General features: G+C 44.2%; 1 protein-coding gene across 3 annotated transcripts; it reads right to left on the bottom strand.

Moving 5' to 3' along the window:
* Positions 1-2,070: 2,070 nt before the first annotated feature.
* Positions 2,071-7,148, bottom strand: LOC109386808 (defensin-5-like). 3 transcript variants are annotated; one of them, XM_019650304.1, is made up of 3 exons: positions 6,866-7,148; positions 2,691-2,930; positions 2,071-2,293 (listed from the first exon to the last, which is right to left on the bottom strand). In XM_019650304.1, the coding sequence occupies exons 2-3, from the start codon at positions 2,884-2,886 to the stop codon at positions 2,178-2,180; spliced, it is 312 nt and encodes a 103-aa protein (XP_019505849.1). In that variant the 5' UTR covers positions 2,887-2,930; positions 6,866-7,148; the 3' UTR covers positions 2,071-2,177. The 3 variants fall into 3 exon arrangements, with proteins under 3 accessions (XP_019505849.1, XP_019505850.1, XP_019505851.1); XM_019650305.1 differs by having other exon boundaries at positions 6,883-7,148; XM_019650306.1 differs by having other exon boundaries at positions 2,691-2,838; positions 6,883-7,148.
* Between the last annotated feature and the right edge of the window lie 14,588 nt (positions 7,149-21,736).

The following is a 21,736-nucleotide window of genomic DNA, read 5'->3' as shown; positions in this document are numbered from 1 at the left end:
TCAGACGCATGAAATGTTGAAAAAAGAGTGACAGAGAATAGGGTGGTATAAAGATTTTACTACTGTCTCTCTGAAGAATGTAAACAAGGTCACTGGGAAGAGTTAGAAGATTGCCCAGAACAATTGAAGGTCCAGTGTGATGGCTCACTTGATATGCCAGCTTGGTAGGTCACAGTTTTCACATACATGATGAAATTATTCTGGATATTTCTTCAGAGTGTTTTTTGTTTGTTTGTTTTGTTTTTTTAAGATTATATTGGGGAATTGGGGAAGGGGAGCAGTGTTGGAGAATTGGGGAAGGGGAACAGCCAAGTTGTTGTCCTTCAATCTTATTGTGGAGGGTGCAGCTAGCTCAGCTCCAAGTCCAGTGGCTATCCGGCCGCCTGTCCGCAGCTCGCGGCTGCTCAGCTCAAGGTGCCGTGTTCAATCTTAGCTGTGGAGGTCGCAGCCCACCATCCCATGCCGGAGTGAAACCATCAGACTTGTTGTTAAGAGCATGTCCTCTCCCCAGCTGAGCCATCCTGCCACCTGTTGTTAGATTAGCAGCAGATCAGCAAGGGTGCAGCTCTGGTGCAGCTCACTAGCCCATATGGGAATCGAACAGATGACCCTGTTGCTCAGAGCTCGTGCTCTTAACAAACTGAGCCACTTGGCCAGCCCTTCAGAATGTTTCTTGAATGAGATTAATATGTAAATCAGTAGTCTTGGAAAGCAAATTGTCCTCTATACTGTGGGTGGATCTCATCCAATCAGTTGAAGGTCCGAATAGAAAAATGACCTCCTGTGGGCAAGGGGGTTTCTGCCAGCAGACTGCCTTCAGGTCAACAGTAACATTGGCTCTTCTCAGGGTCTCTACGCTGATAACCCGGCCTGAATATTTGGGAAGTGCCAGTCTCCGCAATCACCTTAAAATAAATCTCTTAAATAGACACATCCTTTTAGTTCTGTTTCTTTGGAAAAGTGACTCATACATCCAATTTATAGACACTATCGTTTTGTGTGGTTGTCTGAATTTTCTTCAGCAGTTCAGGTCTGGGTGTGACATAGCTGACTCTTGACCAGGAAGAGGAAATTGGTGGTATGTCCCCAAGATTATTAAAAGCCGATTCAGTGGTTTTTGTAATAAAAATGGCTTCTCTTATCACATCATAGTGCTCTTTAATATCTGGCTTTTATACAAATTTTGATTTTAGTTACTTGCCTTTTAGACACAAAAGATGTTGTTTTGGCACAATAGTAAGTTGACAAGTAGTTGTCTCATCATTACGATGTATTGACTCGGTCAACAGGCATTATTCAAAACATTATTTCTTGTTGGAAATCTATTAAAATGAGGGTTTTATTATCATTAGTAGACTCAACCTCTTTCAAGAGAGAGAGTTGAGACCAACGCCTTCATTGGACTTTGGACCTATAGACTTTTTGGGGCTCAAAGGGGGTCAGTTTCTTCCACTGGTCATCGGGCTTCACCGACAACCCTTACTGACCAGCGCCTGGGCTCCTCTTCTGTCTGGTCATTATCTGACACCACTGATACTGGTTGGCACATTCTCTTCTTGGTATAGTATTAACTTTTTCCTTGTTTGTAACACACTGAAATATTAGTTCACTCTGTCTTATTGATACAGCTATGAAAAAATATCTATAGCTAGCATTCCTGCCTAGAATAAGAAAAATATCTTCATAGATCAATGCCCTCCCACTTCTGAAAATTAAAAAACAAGTAACATAGATCATTGGATCAATCTTTCCTTTGAGTCAACAACACTTTTTGATACACTTCATAGAAACTGCTCTCTTTTGAGCAACATCATGAATGGAATTAATTTTATAGGTTAAAATTGTGTCAGTTGACAGTTATATTCGTACTGCTATTTGTGTGACTGCTCTGTGATGCCCTAATTGTGCACCACTGGATGCAAAGGCCAGTTAGCTTAAAGTAGAGCATTCAAGAGAGAATTCTCTATGCACGTGACCACACCCATAAGTGTTATGAAAAGGCAAAAAAAAATTAAATAATTAAATAAATAAATAAAAGCCAAACACTAAGTTAATGCTTTGATGCTTGAAGTTTATTTCAGAGACAGAAACAAGAAAAGGTACAAGGCTGAAAGTGTAACGATTTTCCAGGTCTTCCAATGGAAGCTCTCACTGCTTTGGGTCTCAGATCGCAAAGCTCAGCGACAGCAGAGAAGGTGTAGGATGCCATTTAACGTGCAGGTCCCAGAGTAACGCTCATATGCAGGGCAGGATGAGCGCCTTCTGCAGTAGCAGGTGGTTGGTCTCCGAAGGCCTGCAGAAGGAAGAGGAGTGTCAGGCAGAGTGGGGAGGAGAGCAGCAGGACAGGCAGAGCTGCCTCACGGACACCTTCTAGAGGTCACAGGTCATCGGACAGGCGGCAATGCCAGCCATGTCAGGGTGAAAAGGACTCACATTTTGATGATAAATCACAAGAAACATTACCGGCGATGGGTTGGGCTTGCAGGGTCATAATTTTTCTCTGATCCTGGTTTATCATGTGCATGATTTATTCTTGCGCCCACCCCAATAATCCACCTCTCAAACTCAGGGGTACCTACTCCTCACCCCACCTCATCCACACACCCAGCAGTGAGCGCAGACTCCAGACCCCTCTAACAAGCCCCTCAAATGGGCTGCAGACCCCAACAGCACGTTGGCTGGTCTCTCACCTGAGGCGTCTCGAGCGAGGCGATCATCTCCTCCAAAGGAGATGGCCATGTCCTGGCCTGTGGCTCCAGGCTGGTCCTGGTCCTCGGCCTCGGGCAGGTCTTGGGCGGGAGCCTGGTCAGCCGTCTCTCGGAGGAGCTCGGCCTGGGCCTGGAGGGCCAAGAGGAGAAGGGCAGCGAGGAGGGCGAGGGTCCTCATGGCTGAGAGTCACCTGGAGGTCAAGGTCTGGTGGAGAGCGGGAGCTGGGTGATTGGGGGGTACAGGGAGTCAGCCTGTATTTATAGAAGGACTGGAGGAGAGGGCACTGCCCTCAGTGTGTGAGTAGGTGAGGGCGGGTGGCCTGTCCCAGATCCCCCTGTCGCCCAGCATCACTTTGATGTTCCTCTGATGTAGCTGCTCCCCTCTCATAGCATGCGTGTGTTTGCTTGGTGCTCGTGTTTGTTCTTCTTATGTGATGATTGACGGCTGTTAGGAACATGATAACCTTCCCTGTTTATCATCTGCCTGAATATTTACCAGTGAAAATGTGTGTATGTGTGTCCTAGGGCATCTAAGACATGAAGAGATGCTTGTAAAACTCCTAAAACAATGACTGATAAAGGGAGATGAATAGATGGGCATAAACTTTCTCACTTGAGTCACTGGATACCAGATGGCTTTTTTCACATTTCTAAGGGCAAATAACTTGAGTGTAGAATTCAGTACTGAAGTCATATATAATTCACGTTCGTAGGGACAAGCAATGTTTTTTTGGATGTTCACATACTCAGGAAATTTGCTATATATGAGTGCCTTTTGGAAAACATTGCTCAAGGACACACTCTAATAAAGAACGGATCCAAATTAGAAAACATAAGAGTAAAGAGACAGACTTTAAAAAAAGACTCAATACAACATATTTATAATTTTTAAATTAATTTTCTATGAATGGTTGATAAGAGCAATTGAGGAAAGTTTTATTCCAGTTTTAACCTTTCCCCATGGATTCTGCTATGTGTTTGATCACCCACGGTCCTCATTAATTGAGAAATTTTTTCTTCAGCCTTTCTTCATTCTTCCCCAGTTCAAAATTACTTGGGTGAGTGGAATATCTGGAAAATGATATGGATGGTTTCAAAATTCACCATCTGGGCTCTGGTGGCACAGACAGAGCTTAGCTTTCCCGTGAAGCAGAATGTGCTGGGAGCCCATTTGTCTGCTGGCTTCCAGGACCCACTCAGCCAGCTAGCTGCTCAGCCTGGCACACTGGGTGCCCCTGCCGCTGAGTCTCCTTTTGCCTCTACTTCCTTCTGGGAGAACTTTCTAGAAAATTCTACTGAAATTATAGGAACTGATTGTACATTTTTTCATATGTTTGAAAATAATAATTATAGTAAAATGCCTTTCCTTTAGCCTGTTGGTTTTTCATTTTTACTCTAGTAGGTCATTTGTTATGTACTATCTTCTTGACTTCAAAACTGCTGTGTGTGAAACGTATTTCTTGTCCTTCACTCTGAGTCTCATCCTGCCTCTGCTATCTTTGAGGCCAGGATAGACCCAGCACACTCATCAATGATATGGATACTGCTGAGGGGGCATTAATTCCCCTGACCTATGATTTAAGAATTTAACATGGGAATAAACTTGACATTGGTGAAAAATATGGTGTCAAAGAATTAGCTTGGAAGAAAGACCTGATATCTTAAGATATCAAGAGATCTGGTTTGCTCAGGTTATTGTTGGTAATAGTTGGGCAGATGGGGACCAGGGAGAGCTATTGGGCATTTGCCAACATGAAGAGCAGGTGTTAAGTGGAACGGCTGGATCAGAGAACCTTCAAAAGTCTGAGCCTCCAACCCCTCCCCCAGCAACACATGCGCACACACGCACACACATCACATGTGAGAGCAGACCCTTCTCCCATAGCTCATCGACTCCAACTCTGCTCCCCTCAGACGCATATCCCTGCAGAGTTGGGGGCTCCTCATTTCCCAGACACCCAGGCTCCTGCCCTCCCATCTAGGCGCTGACCTCTGGGAGGCTGGCAGCCATTAGGATCCTCACCCCTCTGCCTGCATTCTCTTCTAGAGGTGAGTGGAGAGAAAGAGCTGCCCAGATTCTAGCCCTGGAGGAGCCAGGATGGGGCTGCCCCTTGGCAGGCATGGCAGCTCCGCGTGGTGGGCTTCAGGTGAGAAGGCCCCAGTGTACCGCAGACTCGCCATGAACTCATTTCTAAGGCCTTGACTACTCAGGGCCTCAGGTTTTTCGTCTGTAAACTGAGGGCATTAAATTAGTCTTTCCAAGGACTCCTCAGCCGTGAAAGGATCTAGTTCCACGGCCTGTGCATGTGAAACTGTGCAGCTTCAGAGACTAAATCAGCCTATCTGAGAAGCCTGGAGCCCGAACTGAAGAGAAGTGTGTGTGTGTGTGTGTGTGTGTGTGTGTGTGTGTGTGTGTATGGGGGACTTAAGCAATATCAGTGACAGACAAGATGAGAGAAAGAACCAGCTCCTGAGTGGACTGATGTGGCTGGTTAAAATTTCTTTTTTCTGCTCTAGTAGGACCTGAGAGACACGTCTCCAGTAAGGAGACACATTCCTTTCCTGGGCTGCTCCATTCCGATGAACCTTCCTCCACACCCTTCACCTTTCCCTAGGTGACTTTCACCGCTACTGCAGCTCAATGTTCGTGCCATGTGTCTGGGCATTCCTTCTCCTCCCCTCCCTTCTCTCCCCTCCCCTCTCCTCTCCTCTCCTTTCCTTTCCATTTCTCTTTTCTTTTCTCTTCTTTTCCCTTTTTGACTTCACTTTTTATATGGCATGGCTAGTTTGCATTGTTCTGGTCATTTTCATAGAGCGGTCGGAGCTGTATTGTCTACATTCTGAAGAGCTGGAGCTTGCCCCCCTAGTGACATGTGTCTACAGCCCAGTTTCGCACTGTGGGCTGCACTCTCCTCTTTGGTATGAAGCACACAGCACACTGCATGCAAAATCATCGCCAGGGGGGAGTTCCAAGAAAGGGACTCTAAGACCCTGATGTCTTGTCTGAGTGACAAAGTCATAAGCAATAGGAAATGTCTTGTAAGCTATATTTGACATGGACATGAATTCAAACACATGGTGGCAGGAGCATTTGAGATCTTGCTCCCTAGCATATGTCATCAGTTTAGGCTCAAATAAACTCATAAAAATTAAAAAACAAAACAAAAAGAAGCACCGTGGCAGCAGTGGACATAGAGAACACCATGGTGCATGGTGGTTGGGTGAAGCGTCCTAGCGTGGGCCTCCACTCCCACGCACATCCCAACCTCCCCACCCAGCCTCCCTCACCGCCACCGTCATTACAATGCTTTTAAACACCTCCTCTTTCCAGCACTTACCCACGAGCTTTACTCATTTAATCCGCCATCACTGGTGAAGTAGGCTCTACCATTTATTTTGTAAATGAAGATGAGGAAGCTCGGGGAGGTTGAGTAAGTTGCGTATGACCACGTGGCCAGTTAGTGGCAGCCTTGGGGTTCAGAGTGCACACTTCTCATCACCAGGACCCAGGCTTCGTGAGATCACCTCCTGCTCTCACGTAGCTGCAAGGAACCTTCTTAGATGCACCTTTCTGTGGATATGTGTTTTCATTATGTGGGGGACGTTTTTAGGGTTGACCCTGAGTGGTGTCCTCTTGGCTTATCCACACTTGACTAATAATGATACTCTTTCCGAGGGTTCTGATTGAAGGTTAGAAGACAAATTGGAAAATAAAAGATGATAAGCCTGTGAAATTACAGAATAATGTAGTATTTCCTTTTGTGAGCACTTTCTAATCGTATTTCCAAATGATAATTGTGGTTTCGACCCCAAGGCATTTGTAACCCACTTATTTCAAATGCCCTCTAGTGGAGCGTCCTCTGTGTCTGTCCAAGCCACTGAAGATACCAAGACTCTTCACCGCGTCTCAGCCAAATGTCACCGCCCTCTCCACTGCCCTCCGATTGACTGCTCATTCAATGGTTGAACACAGGTCCACTTATAATTTCATGCTTTGTTTCAACGTCTGTCCCCCTCAGATCTATCTTCTGTCTTTTTATTCCCACAATGGTACACCACTTCCTTTTGGTTTGCTCCCTTCTGCACCGAGATCTTACCTTTTCCATTTGCTTACAGTGTTAGCCCTGAAGAAGTCCCACATTGTAATAGAAACATACCTTCCCATTCTTCTCACCTGTTCCATGCCTTCCAGTTCTCATGGTCTCGGTCTCCCCATTGGTGACATGAGGAGTTCCCTGCCTGGGTGCTCTGTAAGGTGGCACCAGATGCCCTGACACACTTCCGCATGCCTGCTGAGCTCCTGGTGGGGAAAGTCCCATCCCCATAACCCTCTTGAGAAGCAGGACTGTGCTAAGTACCCGAGTGTCCCAGTGCACTTGTCCTTAAGACTTTAGCTTATTAGCCAAGCCCACTTACAAATGCCAATGGGTGCCTGTCTCAGTCCTTTGACAGCTGCCCGGAGCATGCTGCTTGTTTCAAAATTGCACACTCAATGGGTTCTCTGGTCCACAAGCTGCAGTGTGATCAGAACACAGTCAGCCCGTTAGGGTACCTCCAGGAACAAGGGACCGAGCAAGCTTCCTTCCACCCACAGGGGGGACAGGGGGTGAGTGGCGCTGTGCAGACTGGGGGGATTTGGGACTGGCTGAGTGTTCATCACCAGCTGGTTTCAGTTCCTATATTCTCAGGCAGCATATCCATTAAACTGAGTTGGGCATTTCATTCTCACCCCTATTTCACCCCCTCTTCCCTCTGGCATATGTGCCCCTCTCAGAAGCACCTAGAAGGACAGATCTCGGAATGAGAAGGGGCTTCAGGATGTCGTCTCATCCAGTTCCATCATTTCGCAGATGAGAAATCCCAGGCCCAGAGAGGTGGCGTGACTTGTAAGTCAGAGGCACAGCCAGAACCTAGGTATCCCAAAATCTTAATTCACATTTAGTTTTTTTCTTCATAATATTCTAGAGTTATTTGAAGCTGTTTTTAGGGAAGAGCCCCCGCTGTATGAAGTGATGTTACAGGGTGGCTGTGAGCAGAGGTTTGACTCAGACACAAGTTCAATTCCTGCTTGACCACTGTGTGGCCCTGTTGCCTCACCTGTAGAACAAACTCATTGTCAGAACCTGCCTCGAAAGACCATTTTGAGGATGAAGTGATGTGATCATGCAGAGCAGTGGGCACGTGGTGATGGCTCAATGCCCCTGCCACTCATCCTCAGGCACATTCGATGCTGATTTTCGTGTTTACAGCTGTGTGGTCAAATGCCGAACACCACATAGCTACCTAAGTCAGATAATATATTTCACTTTAATTGACCCAAAGTAAAATATTGGGAGCTTGAAAGGGCTCCACCTTGGGCTTTCACTTGAAGCAAGACTGTGGCAGCTTGGAGTGTGCTCTGCACGATCACCTCAGTGGATGATCACCTCTGAGGGGGTCGGAGGCCCCTGTCTGAGGAGCATAGTTCTGAGGCTCTTTGGAGAAGAGAAGGGAAGGCTTGGGGGAGCATGGGTGTTGTCTTCAGATGGCGGGAAAAGTTAGCAGAGAAGAGAGAAGAATTCCAAGTTTTTGTGGTTTTATGAAAGGGGCTTCCTGTTTGTAGGTTGAAGTTATCTGCTGGTTTATACCGAAGGGCTCAACATTGAGGAGACAAAGTGTAACCAAATCCAGCCTGGGGATGTCAAGACCTTGTAGTCTCATTGGTGACATGAAGGTCAACAGGTAACAGAACATCCAACGGGTCATGATGACAAGAGGACAACGGTATATTTTTAGTCAGAGAAACAGGGTTCATTCTGTACAACCTGTCTAGTCAGAGAAGGTGTTAGTAAGCTCAGATCTCTGAAGGCCCCAAGTGGAATGAGAATAGAGCAGACTGCATTGTGTTTTCTCACCAAAGAGAAGAGAATAGAAATGCCAACAGGGCCATCTGCTCGGTGGTGGCTGCCCTGGTGGATGTGCCCTGCCATGGGGAACAAGAGGGGACTTTAGTGCCCCAAAACTCCAGGAGAGAAGTTGAGAAGTTTCTCTCTCTCTCCCTCTCCCTCTCCACCTCCACACACTTCTTCTTTTTCCCCCAACTTCCCTCCCTTCGTTTATTACTAGTTTCTTTCCTTAAAACCATCAACCATCCTTACATTTCATAATTTTTATCACTTTCTCTACAGCCTCCAGTGAGTTCTCTCAGGGCTTATGAATAGTAGTAACCCAAATCACTAGACCCAAAGGAAATTTTCTCTGGCTCTAACTTGTCAAATAGAAATCTTGACTTGAACTAAATTGGCTCAATTTTGGACCCTAAAAGAGTGGTCTTTCAACTCAGTCCAAGGGTCACAGAAGCACTGTGTGTGTGTGTGTGTGTGTGTGTGTGTGTGTGTGTGTGGTCATTAAAATTCTCTCAATTCCTTCACTGTACACAGACTCCTTTCTGACTCCCAAGGACACCTGGGCTGAAACTATAGCTTGTGCTTAACACTTGTGTTGAAATTCATCACTTTCTGGAAGAGAAATCAAAGGTTTTTATGGAAGAAATCCCATGTAACAAAAAGCTACTGAAGCATCTGTTTTAAAAAACTTTCCTTTAAAAAAAAAAACAAGTTTTGAAAAATCTTGTTTGCTTTTTGGATGTTAAGTAAGTTCATCTTTGATATGAGAAGGGAAAAATAAGAGAAACAAAAAGGAAGAAAATTGGGGAATTGGGAAGAAATAAGGCAATTTTTGCATTGTGGTAACAGAAAGAGCTCTGTAAAATCAGGGGCATCTTACCTTGTGACATTATTTTGACCTTTCTTGTTTGACCATAGTTTCTTCCTCCATAAAATGAAAACATTGAGTTATATGATCTCTGAAAGCTCCAGTAATTGTCAGTCAATGCAATTCAATGCAAGAAGAAAATGAAAAACCTGCATACCAGCATCAAGGAGTTTAAGTAATAATTATTACAGATTTATGGTTTTATGATTGAAAAACCATTGGGGAGTAACCACAAATAATCAAAACTGCTAAGAGTTTTACCTGAGGGAGGCTGACAAAATTATTATACTAAATCAATAGTTTTCTGTATGCAAACAGTAAATTATAATGAAAGAAGAATGTGACTCAAATAGAAAGAGAAACCACAAAACATCTAGGGATAAAGTTACAAAAAACATCCTGGATTTATAAGAAGAAACAAGGACACAAAAACATTAAATTAAAAGAAGACAAAATCATGTAAAGTAAAATCTTATTTTTGGAAAGAATCAATCATCCACATGCCACTTTTTCTTAAATAAAATCTAAAATTTCTATGCAGTACTAGTTAACAAAGCAATAAAATTATTTTTAGCTCAATAAAGTAACATAAACGTTATTTTGTAAGAGTGAATCACTGAGAGTAGCCATGAATTCTGAAAATGACTGATAAAAGTGATTTAACTATTTTGAGTGCTGGGAGCTATGTTAGCTAAAATTGTGTAGTATTGGCACAGGAAGAGACACAGAATGGACCAGACTAGAATCTTCTCTATGACCTTGGACTATCTGGGCACTTGATACCCAACAAGGTTGGGTTTTAGGTGCTCTGCAGAGTGTGCAAAATGTCCCATCTGTTCTCTGCAAGATGTCCTGATGTACTCAAAACATCGGGTAGACCTGATTATCTTCCAGTTCCTTCTAATTATGTATGATTTTGATTCTCTTCTGTGCAAAACTCAATTTTTTAAGAGAACAGGGACATGAACTTAAACACGTGCCTTTTATATGACAGAGCATAGGATTAGAGAGTGATGACATTTCTGTGGGCTCAGCAAGTTTACATTTCTGGGTGAGGCAAGAAAGGTTTCATATCACTGCTGGGAACTCAAGTCTGTCACAGCTTCTCAGAACAGACTTCATCTCAGGACAAAACTGACCAGAATACAGATATCATTAAACAAGCACACAAACAAAACAAGTATCCTTAAGAAAAACCAAACATGAGCAAAGTGAAAAGAAACCATTGAGAGTAGCCATGAATTTCGGCTATCAGATGTGTGAGCACAAAGTACAAAGTGAGCCAGAACCAAGTTTTGTAACACATACAATAAAGGATTAATGACTTTAAATATGTATGGAGTCCTTAGAAACCAGTAAGAAAAGGTGAATGGGAAAATAGAAAAATGGGTAAAGTGCGTGAAAAAGTAACAGAGATAAAAACAGCCAATGAACATTTAAAAAATGCTCAACCTCAGAAATAAATTTAAAAAGATATAGTAAAACAAACAGAAAATATTAGTCACTCGTATGATTTGTAAAGATTAAAGCAATTGATAAGAACCAGTCTGATAAGAATATCAACAGTCAAAAGATACTTTTCTACATTGTTAGTAAGAGAATAAAGCTGTACTACAGTTTCTAGAGTGGGCAATACCCGTTATAACTTGAAATATGCATAATGTTAACATTTCATTTCTAGGAATTTACACGAAAGTAATAGTTCCAAAAATTTCTAAAGATATGTGTATAGTCATTCAAATATATGAGGCAAATATATTTGAATAGGCATTAAAGAATTTCCAAGATAATATTTAAATGAAAAAAAAACAGTAGAGCTGGTTATAAGGTATGATTCTATATTTTAAATTTAAAATAAATATTTACACAATTTTATGTGCAAAGAAAAAAAAGAACTGAAATACTCTGAATTGTAAATAGTGGCTATATTTGAAGGGTGGGGCTATGAGGTTTTTTACCTTCCATCTTTTATGTGTCTTTATTATTTGGAACTTTCAAATGTGTAAATAGTATCAGAAAAATAATAGATTTAAATGAAAGCGGTTGATAAAATTAAAATTCTACAGGTAATTGGGTATCTTTTTCCACTGATTTTAACCACTATGAACTCTTTCTTCCTTTAATATGGATTCTCTAGGAAGGTTATAACTAATCCACGGCCATTTTGAATCTTGTAAGGAGCCCTGGAATTTCCAATCAACTTGCCTGAAATCTTTCCTAATGAACTTCCTCCCCTTGAGGGACCGTCCTTGTCTTTTGGGAGAACTTGTCTCTTGCCCTTTCCATTCACCTTCAGATGCCGCAGCCTCTGCCACACCTGACATCACCTTCCTGTGACGTGGTTATGTTAGAAGACCTCAACCCCAACACAGAGAAAAGTGAGGCCGCAGCAGCTGGGGCTCAGGGAGCAGGAAAGGGCAGTGCTGTATGGCTACTCCTACGGAGACAAGCAGGGCACTGAGAAGTTCATCTCTGTGCTACTCCGGGCGCAGGTACGCGTCTCCTTGACAGAGAACCTCAAGCTTCTGACTGCATCCTTTTGATTCTTCCCCAGGTCTTTGGAGCCTCAACTCTGTGACGATGAGACTCCTCCACAATTCCTTATGGTTCTCTTTACCATCTTCCAGGTACCGCCTGGTAAACACCAACCGTGATGCTCTCTTATCAGTGTTTTGGTTTTTCCCTTTCCCTACCATAGCTGGTTGATTTAGGGAAAGTACAGCTTTAGGGAGCTGCTCAGAGGTCATCTCTACACGCCAGCTTAACTTATTGAAAGTTAAAAATGCCCTTGAAAGCAGGTGATTGTGTCTTCATGCCATCAAGAGTCTTGCTAGGTAGTAATCTTCTACTCCTCTCCCTTTCCTGCAGATGAACTTGATGATTTGAGAATCAAATCAGTTGAATCACCTGGTTAGTGTAACCCAGTTGGGAGACAAAGATTATATTTTGGGTTGTTGGAAAAGTCATGATGTATTTTTTCTATGTTTTTCATTGCAAAATTATGTCCTGACTTTTCCGACGACCCAGTGGATCCTGACCAGAGGCTTCTTGCCACTCATATCAAAGGAGTGACCTTGAGTTCAGCTGGGCGAGGCTGCTGTCTAGTGAGACTGTGACAGTTGTGATGGGTTTTGTGTGGTGGGGAGGTGGGGCGATTTTTGAGATAGGTGAGGACATTGGTGAGACAGATAACTGGTGAGACACACTGGACAATAGTTACTGATACAGCAGCACAGCTCAGCCCCCAGTTAATGCCCATAGTAGGTTTCCATAGTAGGGAGGGCAATTTGGCCAGTGGTTATATCAATGACAATGACATCTTATGGCAGGATGAGAGGGTGAAGTCTTGGAATCAAACCCACTTGCTATTGTTTTTCTTTTGTTTTTTTGTTTTTTAAGATTTTTATTGGGGAATTGGGGGGATGGGAACAGACAAGTTGCTGTCGTTTTGTTCTTTAATCTAGTTGTGGAGGACGTTGCTTCACTGACCCAAGTTGGCACCATCATTGCACTCTTCCTGGGCGATCATTGCACTCTTCCTGGGCGAGGCAGATCAGTCACTGGCTTCTGGACGGCCGCTCACGCTGGCTGCTGGCTACATACGGTAGCCCATGGTAACCCACTGCCACAGGGGCTGCAGCCTACGCCGTCGCCGGCGACTCATGGCAGCCCAGCTCCAGGTTGAGCTGTTGTTCAGCATCTTAGCTGTGGAGGGCAATGTCACTGGCCCTCATATGTGGGATCCGAACCGGGGCCCTCTGGCATCCCAAGCCAGATCTTAACCATCGCGCCACTCAGCCGGCCCACTTGCTATTGTTTAGCTGGGAAAGACAGGAACCCCATATGGCTGGTGAGCTCTCCAGCTTTCTCATGGGACTTCCAGCTTCATACAAACATCTTTTCATTTTGCAGATAGCACTAAGGCATTTGGTTTTGAAAGACCTTGCTACCTTCGGGGTGGAATCTGCCTGAAGCAAGAGACACCAAACTGTGATCCCTTCTGAGGATCCTGCCAAGCCTTCACTGTTTGCTGCCGAATAGAGAGGAGCTGATGGAAGGAGCCCAGTCAAGCCAGCCCAGCTCAGGCATCCGAAACATGGCTCCTCGTGTCCAAATAAGAGCAAATGATACTCAAGTCTACACAACTGATTATTTTATCATGAAGATTGATTAAAGGGACAATTGTCTTCCATGGAGGGGTAGTCAGTGGGAGGGAGACAATTATATGAATTAAATTTATATTGTGCTTTAAATTTTTGCAAAGCATTTTCATTCATGTAACATATTGTCATCCTTAGAACCATTTTGGTTTATCAACCCCATTTCGCAGATGAAGAAACCAAAATAGGTTCAACCACTCACCCAAGATGACAGTCAGTAAAAGGAGGGGTGTAATCTAGGACTTTTGTCTGTTTCAGGATTCTCTATCTGCGTGGAAGGGAACGGATGGTTTCCTAACGATCTCAGGGAGGCTGGGAATGAAATAATTCACTACCGTGGGGGTGGCCATGTGAGTACAGGGCGTGGTCACTGCAGTGGGTACAGTGGAGGGAGCACACAGCCAAGGGGCGTTGTGGCATTGGACACATGCAGGACGGGAGCACATGTGGACAGAGACAACTCAGTAAGGAATTTCAATTGCAGGTCAGAAGGTTTCTGCTACAAGACTGGGGTCCTGGGACAGCTGTGACTATTTTGTGTTTTCCTCGGTCACTTTTCTTGTCCAGATCATGACATCGACTGTAGTATCCTGAGTGAATCTCCACTATATCACTGTTCTGCCTCTGGTGAGGAGCCAGCCTAGAGATCAATGCTGCTTCCTGCGATTCACAATGCAAGACTGGGCCGGAGGAGGAGACGGGAAGCAGTCCAAGGTGCCCAGGAAGTTGGGAGACCAAGAGAGAAGATAAGATAGACTTACATTCTTCCCAAACCTAAACAATCCTGTGGAAAAGGAAAGCGCTCTGCTGGCATTGTAACGAGTAACAAACAGGACCACTGGAGAAGTGGGTCCCAATCCACGAATAGCTAAAGAAAATCAGTGCAGGTTTGCCGATGCACAATGGGCTATTATCAGCTGTGAGTGAGTGTTTGTAAACATGTCCAGACACAGGTGCTAACATTAGTTTCTCCTTTTGTTCTCAATTGGCGCTGACTTTCTATAAGTCTGCCTGTAAAGATTATCATAGGATTTGGTGTATTCTTGGTATCTGTGATGTTAGTCCGTAGTGAGCCCTGTCAGAAGGGTTTCTCTGTCCATAGTAGAGCAGTCTACCACCGCCAGGGGAATTTAGGAAACAATTTTAAAATAACTCATTTCCTTATTTATGTTTCTTCACCATCAGCGGTTCTCAACCTTCCTAATGCTGCGACCCCTTAATACAGTTCCTCGTGTTGTGGTGACCCCCAACCATAAAATTATTTTTGCTGCTACTCTATACTGTAATTTTGCTACTGTTATGAACCATAATGTAAATATCTTTGTGTTTTCCAATGGTCTTAGGCGACCCCTGCGAAAGGGTCATTCGACCCCCAAAGGGGTCGCGACCCACAGGTTGACAACCTCTGTTCACCATGAAGTTGAAACCTTCTTTGCTTCCCCATATACTTTTCCCATCATACACAGATTCACTGATGTCTCTCTCTTCCAAAATCTCTGGATAACTTCAGCTCTAGCCCTATGCCTCTATGCTCTGCTCTTCCATTCCTTTTCTTCTGGATTCAAGCACAGAGGACTGGCTTGCTAATGGCAGAACAAATCTCAGAGGGGAGAGGAGGGAGGGGAAGCAACCTAGTGGGGAATCTGGAACTCTTGGTCCAGGGTGAAGAAAGAAAAGAGGTGGAAACAGCAGACATAAATTTTGTTGGTTCTTGTGATCACAGCTCTGATGACCTTTTCACAGTAACTCAGTAGAGTGACATATGATGCTGATTTGGCTGCCCATGTTGCTTGACGACTCAGAGAAAAGTCAACTTTCATCACGTCAACTTTCATTTATTCATTTTTGCTCACAAATAGTTAGAGCACTGAACAAAACAGAAAAAAAATGTATTCCTACCTTTATGGTGCTTATATTCAAATGAAGGAAATAAACAATAAAATATGTAACATTTAACACATTGACTATTTGTAAGTGCAAAATTTGAAAGCAACATATCAGGGAAGAGAGATGTGAAGTATTGAGGGGTATGTGGCAGGGTGTCCAGAGAAAGCCTCCCAGGGTGAAACATGAGTGATAAAGCCATTTTTCAGACTCCAGCTCTGCCTGTGTGGGTTTAGGTACGTGGTTATTCTGAGCCTGAGGCTGTGGTCACTCTTGAGTGGCTGTGGGTATTGTTAGGTCTTGTCAAACAAAGAGCCAGATTCCAGAGCATGTGGACCTGAGGTCCCGCCCAGTTCCAATCGGCCTATGTTAGATGACACTTCTGCCATTCCTACCTTTTAAATCTCCTACTTATTTATTAACTGGAAACTTGTACAGTATCTCAACAACACAATTTCTACTGAAATACTTGTTTACATGTTTAGTCTTTGAGGCAATTGCTTAAAGTAATTCACTGAATTCCTATTCCCAGAATTCCAGCTTCACAGTTATTCTATTTCTGTATATTCTAGATTCTAGAACCTGCTGTGACCCACTTGACATTCTAAGCTGCTCAGAAGGATCTATGATCAATTATGTAATACAGTAAAGATGGCGCAGGGGCTCCCTCAACTGGCATCATGCTTTGGGGGCTGACATCCATGTGGAAATACTAGCTCGCTCTGACGCTGGGATGTAGGCCCACTAGGTCATGCCATGAGCTCTTGAGATACAATAAGAAACTCTTCAAGGGGATGGAGCCATCCGTTCTCTGGCCTGGTTCAGTTATTCACCACTTTTAGTTACACTAAACCAACCTGTGTATTTAACTGATTCCACTTAGTGATATTAGAAACAAGAGTACATGCAAAGAAGGGTCTTTCCTCGCAAGGACCAACGTTCCTAGTACCTGGGGACAGGACAGGCAAAACATAGAGGAATAGTTATGGAAACCTAGTTTAGTTTTGTCCCAGGGAACACCTGGGAAAGCATGTAGCCCATTTCTACCATGGGAGGAGATACTGTTGGTGGTATCTGGGCCAGAGTGACATTCCTAACACCTTCCCTGTCCACAGCAGAGACCATGAATTTTGCACAGCCGACCATATTGACAGTACATTTGGTCCCAGAGGCTCTGCCACCTTTGCTTTGGTCTGGCCTCTCTGTTCTCTGCAGTTGCCTGGCTCCTGAATTGAAGTTCTCCAAGTGGAGTAGTCAATGGATCTCAGGGAACACCTTCCAGAATAAACAGGGCCAAGAGTGGAATTCTCCAGAGGTGCCAGATATTAATGGGCTGTACGGGAGCCTGATACTTTTTAATATTTCTGGGCCAATGCCACATATTTCAAGTCTCAGCATCATTAAAAATCATAATAATTGGCAGTGGAAGTCACCACTGTTGCTCTTTATTTAAAAAAAATCTTGTTTATTCTAGAAATTGTCCCTGTACAATGAATTTTCAAATCAGCTAGTGGTTCTCACAAAATCCTTTATTTTTAACCCCAAAGTTCTAAATTCTCATTAGTCCACAGGAAGTTATTAGCCAATTTATCATTCTTTCTCAATGTGTAATGATAGTCACTGGATTGTAATAGCCAGTCCTTAGGTAAAGAGAATGTTCTGCATAATAAAGAGCCCAGCCTCTGGAGCCAGACGCCTTGTTCTAATTTTGGTTTTGCTATGTAAAAACTCTACCCAGCGCTGAATGTCTCTAGTCTTATTCCTCATGTGTTCCTGTAGGAATAATATCCATGCCTGCTGTTCTTGATTGGTCCTGCTCCATTACAGAGATGAAAGATGAATAGTCAACCATTATGTAGGAATAGGAGAGGAAGGCACAAAACTCCTTGCGTCAGTCCTTTCTGAAGACGCTCGTTACAGACGCTGGTTCCCTCAGAATGAGGGGAATCATTTCTCATGAGGAGCCCTAGATTTTTCTGGGTGAGAACCAAATAGAGCTCTCCCCCAGCTCCCTGGGACTCTAAGTTAAGACTGGTTGGTCAAACCCTGGTGACAGAGACTTAACAGCAGGTGAATTCAGGTTAAGGGGCCGGTTGCTCTGAAGCCCTTGCCTCAAGACCAGTGATTTGGGAAGAGAACTTGTTTTTACTCAGGCTTTGGCTGAGGAGGAAAGCCCCCAGCTTTCATCGACCCTGAGCTCAGTTATATGTGGTAACGCTGCAGCCAAAGTCATGAGGTTTCATCAGTCATGAGGTGTCACTGCGGCCTGGACAGGGACCTGAATCAGCAGGGCCATCCTGGAATGGTAGGCAGATTTCAGTGGCTGCTGTGCAGGAACAGCCCTTACACAGAGCACATGGCGTGGTGACGTGGCCATGGCAGCCTGTATTTCAGACGGATTTGGAGTCCTGAAGGAGAGCAGAGCCTTGAGGGGTGCCAGCAGAGGTAGGTGACGGTTTTTCTATCGAGTTCCATTCTACTACCTGCTAGAGTGATTACTGCAAAAATATTGTGACTGTACGTGTACTTGGAATGGAAGTCAGAGATTATACTTGTTACACAGGGTAAATGGAAGAAAAGTCATATGAACTAGTCACAGGTTTTTTTTTACAAATTGCTCCATCGATTATAGTCATTCTTATTTTTACTGTTACTATTGTTCTCCCTTGAGCCTTAGGCATTAGGCGTTAACAAAAGACACCCCTCCAGCTCTGCACTGAACGTTGTTAACCATTGTCCTTGTTTATTTCACGGGCATTCATTGTTCAGTATTTAATTTAACTTGTAGTCTGATCACCACTGGACATTCTCTTCCACATTTAGTTGCCCTACTCAGACCTAGAAGAGGAAGTTTTAAACTACTTTTTATTCAACAACATTGTTGTGCCATTTGTTTTCTCCTTTCCAGAATCTTCAAAAGGGGTCTCCACGGAATTGGCACTATGAAGTTATTTTACCTTGTCATCTTCACTCTCTTCTTCATCTCTCAAGTGATGCCAGGTAACCCTTGCTAACATCTTCTCATATCTGAATTCTATTTCCTTTCTCCAACCCACTCCACTCTCAGAAGGATCCCCCTGGTTACCTGGGACCAGTGTAGGAATGTTGACATGGGAACAATAAAAAAATGGAAAGTTCTCAAGTGCTCCCCTGGGTTACATCTTCAGGTCTGTACCTGAGGCCCAGGGAGAAAAGAATGGGGAAAAGTCTGGCCTACTTTCTTACTTTCTTGTCCAGCCTGGTGATGCTCTTACAAATATGCTCTCCTTTCTTAAAGCTTCTGCCTACTGATGTGCGTATGAGCTGATGGCAATTTCCGGTTTATCATTTTCCTCATTCTTCAGGTGTTGTGTTTAATGACTGGCTGTGTGAGCAGGAAAGGAGGAAGCTTAGAGGTTTTGTTTTTAGAAGTAGGTAAATTCATATACTTAGAACCACGGCATTTGGGAGAAACTTGGAGGTATATTCTGCTCTGTATCTTGAGTGAGAGGTGGCAGGGGTGAGCAGAGAGAGAGGTTGGGGTCTGATTTCATGCCTGTCCATTCTCTACATCACAGAAGCTTCGAGCGTCATAGACCATCTGAGGGTTTCACAGAGTATTATTACACCAATTGGATTTGGGGGAGGAAACAGCGGCTTGTGTGGGTGAGCCCCATGTGAGTCTGACCGGTCACTGAGTTCGGACCTGCAGGTAGCCGGCGACCCTCCTCTCTGCCATGTTGTGCTTTGCGCTCACTCATCTTATCCCTCGTCTCCCCACACTCTTTTCCGCCTCCAATCTTCTGTCTTAATGTAAATAAACTCATCTAATCACGTATCCCACTCCTCTGTCTCATGGCTCAGGGTCCTTGTGCCAAACTGACAGCGAGCTAAGTGAACAGGAACTCGATAGAGCCGTGTGGCCCCAGCCGCTGTCTTTCCTTCTGCTTTGGGTTAACAAACCTGTTCACTGTGACCAGCTGGGAGTTGTGATTGATTTTATTGCATCTCTCAGAATAGTGGCTCTGAGTCAGTCTCCTCATTGGGCTCCCTTTCAACCAAAGAGAAGGGAAGAATACATAATGGGGGACTATGAGGGGGTGTTTCAGGGGAATAACAGGGAGCGAGCTGGCAGGACACCTCACAGTGCAGCTCCTGGTTACAGCGGCAGGGCATAGAGGTGGTGGCTCTCAGCGACAGGTGGCCCAGACGTCCAGTTCTTTGGTCACAGTTGCTCTGATGGAGCACAGGATGGTGTGGGTGGTCCTTTCATGATAGCCTCAGCCATTCGGTGTGAACGCGGAGCTAGAAGAACCCCTGATAAGCAAGTTTGTGAATGTGCTGTGTTAAAAGCCTACTTCTAACTGCGTCCTGCAGTGTGTGGGTGCAGTGGGGCAGGGTGAGTGAAGTGCAAGCAGGGCTGAGGTTCACGAGTGGGTAAAGTCAGGGCGTGGGCCTACCTCCAGCCCTGGCGTTGATCCCACACGGGGTGCGCGTGGCCCTATGGCCATTCTGAGGCCGGCGAGAGCCAGCCTCGGTCACCTTTTCAGCCTGGGTTCCAAAGTTAGTGACCTCTGCTGATGACCCACAGTGAGCAGGCTGGGCTAGAGGGACTGCGAAGCCTTTCCTTCTTGTGGCTGAGTGTAGACTCTCTCTCGCCTTCTAAGAGTCAGCAAAAGAAGTCTTTTATCAGGCCTGGCTTTGAGTCAGGTAAGATTTCTTTTTTCTCTTTTAGAAACCTCTCTCACTTTAGCTTGTTCCCGATTATTCTAGGTCCTTTCCTTTAAAGACTTGAATTTCAGATCTTTAATCTTATTTTCAAGAGGTATCTGTTCAACCCTGAAGGCGGGGGCTCCAAACCTGGGAATTGTGGGTGAACTCCGGAGGGCTGCTGACACTCCTCAGATGGTTTGGGGCATGTTGTGTGCATATGTTTACCTATTTGAATAAATGTGTAGCTAGCTTCTCTTTCCCCAGGCGAGGGGCCGTAGCATCATTTTATTCTCATTGGGGTCCTCTCCCAGGAAGATACAAACACAAAATCTTACAAAGGACGTTACTTGACAGTTCCATTATAACAGATGTCTGTGGGCACACTCGCAGGGCCTGTGATATGACCACCCAGGAGGAGCATGTGAAGTCTCTCCTTTCAGCTTCCAAATAACAGCATACACATCTCTGTTCCTAACCGGCTCTTGATGACTGGCATTGTCCTCCTGTTTAATAAAGCAGGAGGGCCACAGTGGGGAAGAGGAGGTGCCTGTGACAGAGTACTTCCATGAGCAGTGAATTCCTGGGAATTCCTGGAAAAGTTTGGGAATCCTGGTTGGACTGAATTGTTCCTTTCCTTGTAGAGGGAGTTTATGCCTTTCTTCCAAAACCAAATATTCTTTGTTGTTTCTGCAGGTTATGGGTTCAGTAAAATGTACTACTTCTGTGACTCACAAATAAGTGTGTGCCTGAGGAGGAAAAAAAATTGTATTGCCCGCATGCCAGGGATGTGCCCTGGAAGGAGCTTCTGCTGTATAAGAAGAAAGTGAACCGAAGAATTCATGTTTAATGCATCTACTCTGAATTAAATGGAAATACTCAGACCTCATGATACCATTTTCTTTATTCATTGATTCATTTATTTTGCCAACACCTACGGACTCCCTACTCTGTGCTAAGAACTGTACTGGTAGCTGGAGACATGGATTAAGGGTCTCTTCTGCTAAGAAATTCATAGACATGAAAATTGCATCCAAGTTGGGTAGATCAAGGATGTCTTCCCACTGAGGGCTGTATATGAGCAGAATCTTTTAAAAAGCGAGTAAGGGGTGCCTGGAGAAACAGAATGTAATAAGAGATGAAACTAAAGAAATGTCCAATGGATGAAGGACTTTAGATTCTAAAGAAATTTTACTTTATGTTTTAAGCTACAGGGAAACATTGAAGAATTTTAAATGGAGGTGTGGAGGAGAGATTGGAAGATAGACAGATTCGTAACCCAGGGGCAAATTAGAATACTATGCAATAATTGAAGTGTAAATCTTTGAGGTTAAAGGATGTCAATGAAGACATTGCCCAAACAAATAGTGGAGGTTAGTTATTGAAAAGATACGTGGAGAGTAGAAGCATGAGAATCTGGTCATTGGAAGGTGGAAAGTGAGGAGGAGAAAAGTTTCTGTTGTTTGACTCATTAGGTGATGGTGCTTTCCAGGAGTAGATCCCTGCTCTAGAGTTTAAAGGAGAGATCAAGAATGGAGGTAA

This window comes from Hipposideros armiger, unplaced genomic scaffold (assembly GCF_001890085.2).
Source record: "Hipposideros armiger isolate ML-2016 unplaced genomic scaffold, ASM189008v1 scaffold_139, whole genome shotgun sequence".
NCBI classification, from domain to species: Eukaryota; Metazoa; Chordata; class Mammalia; order Chiroptera; family Hipposideridae; genus Hipposideros; species Hipposideros armiger.
This window is presented reverse-complemented; position numbering and strand designations above follow the sequence as displayed.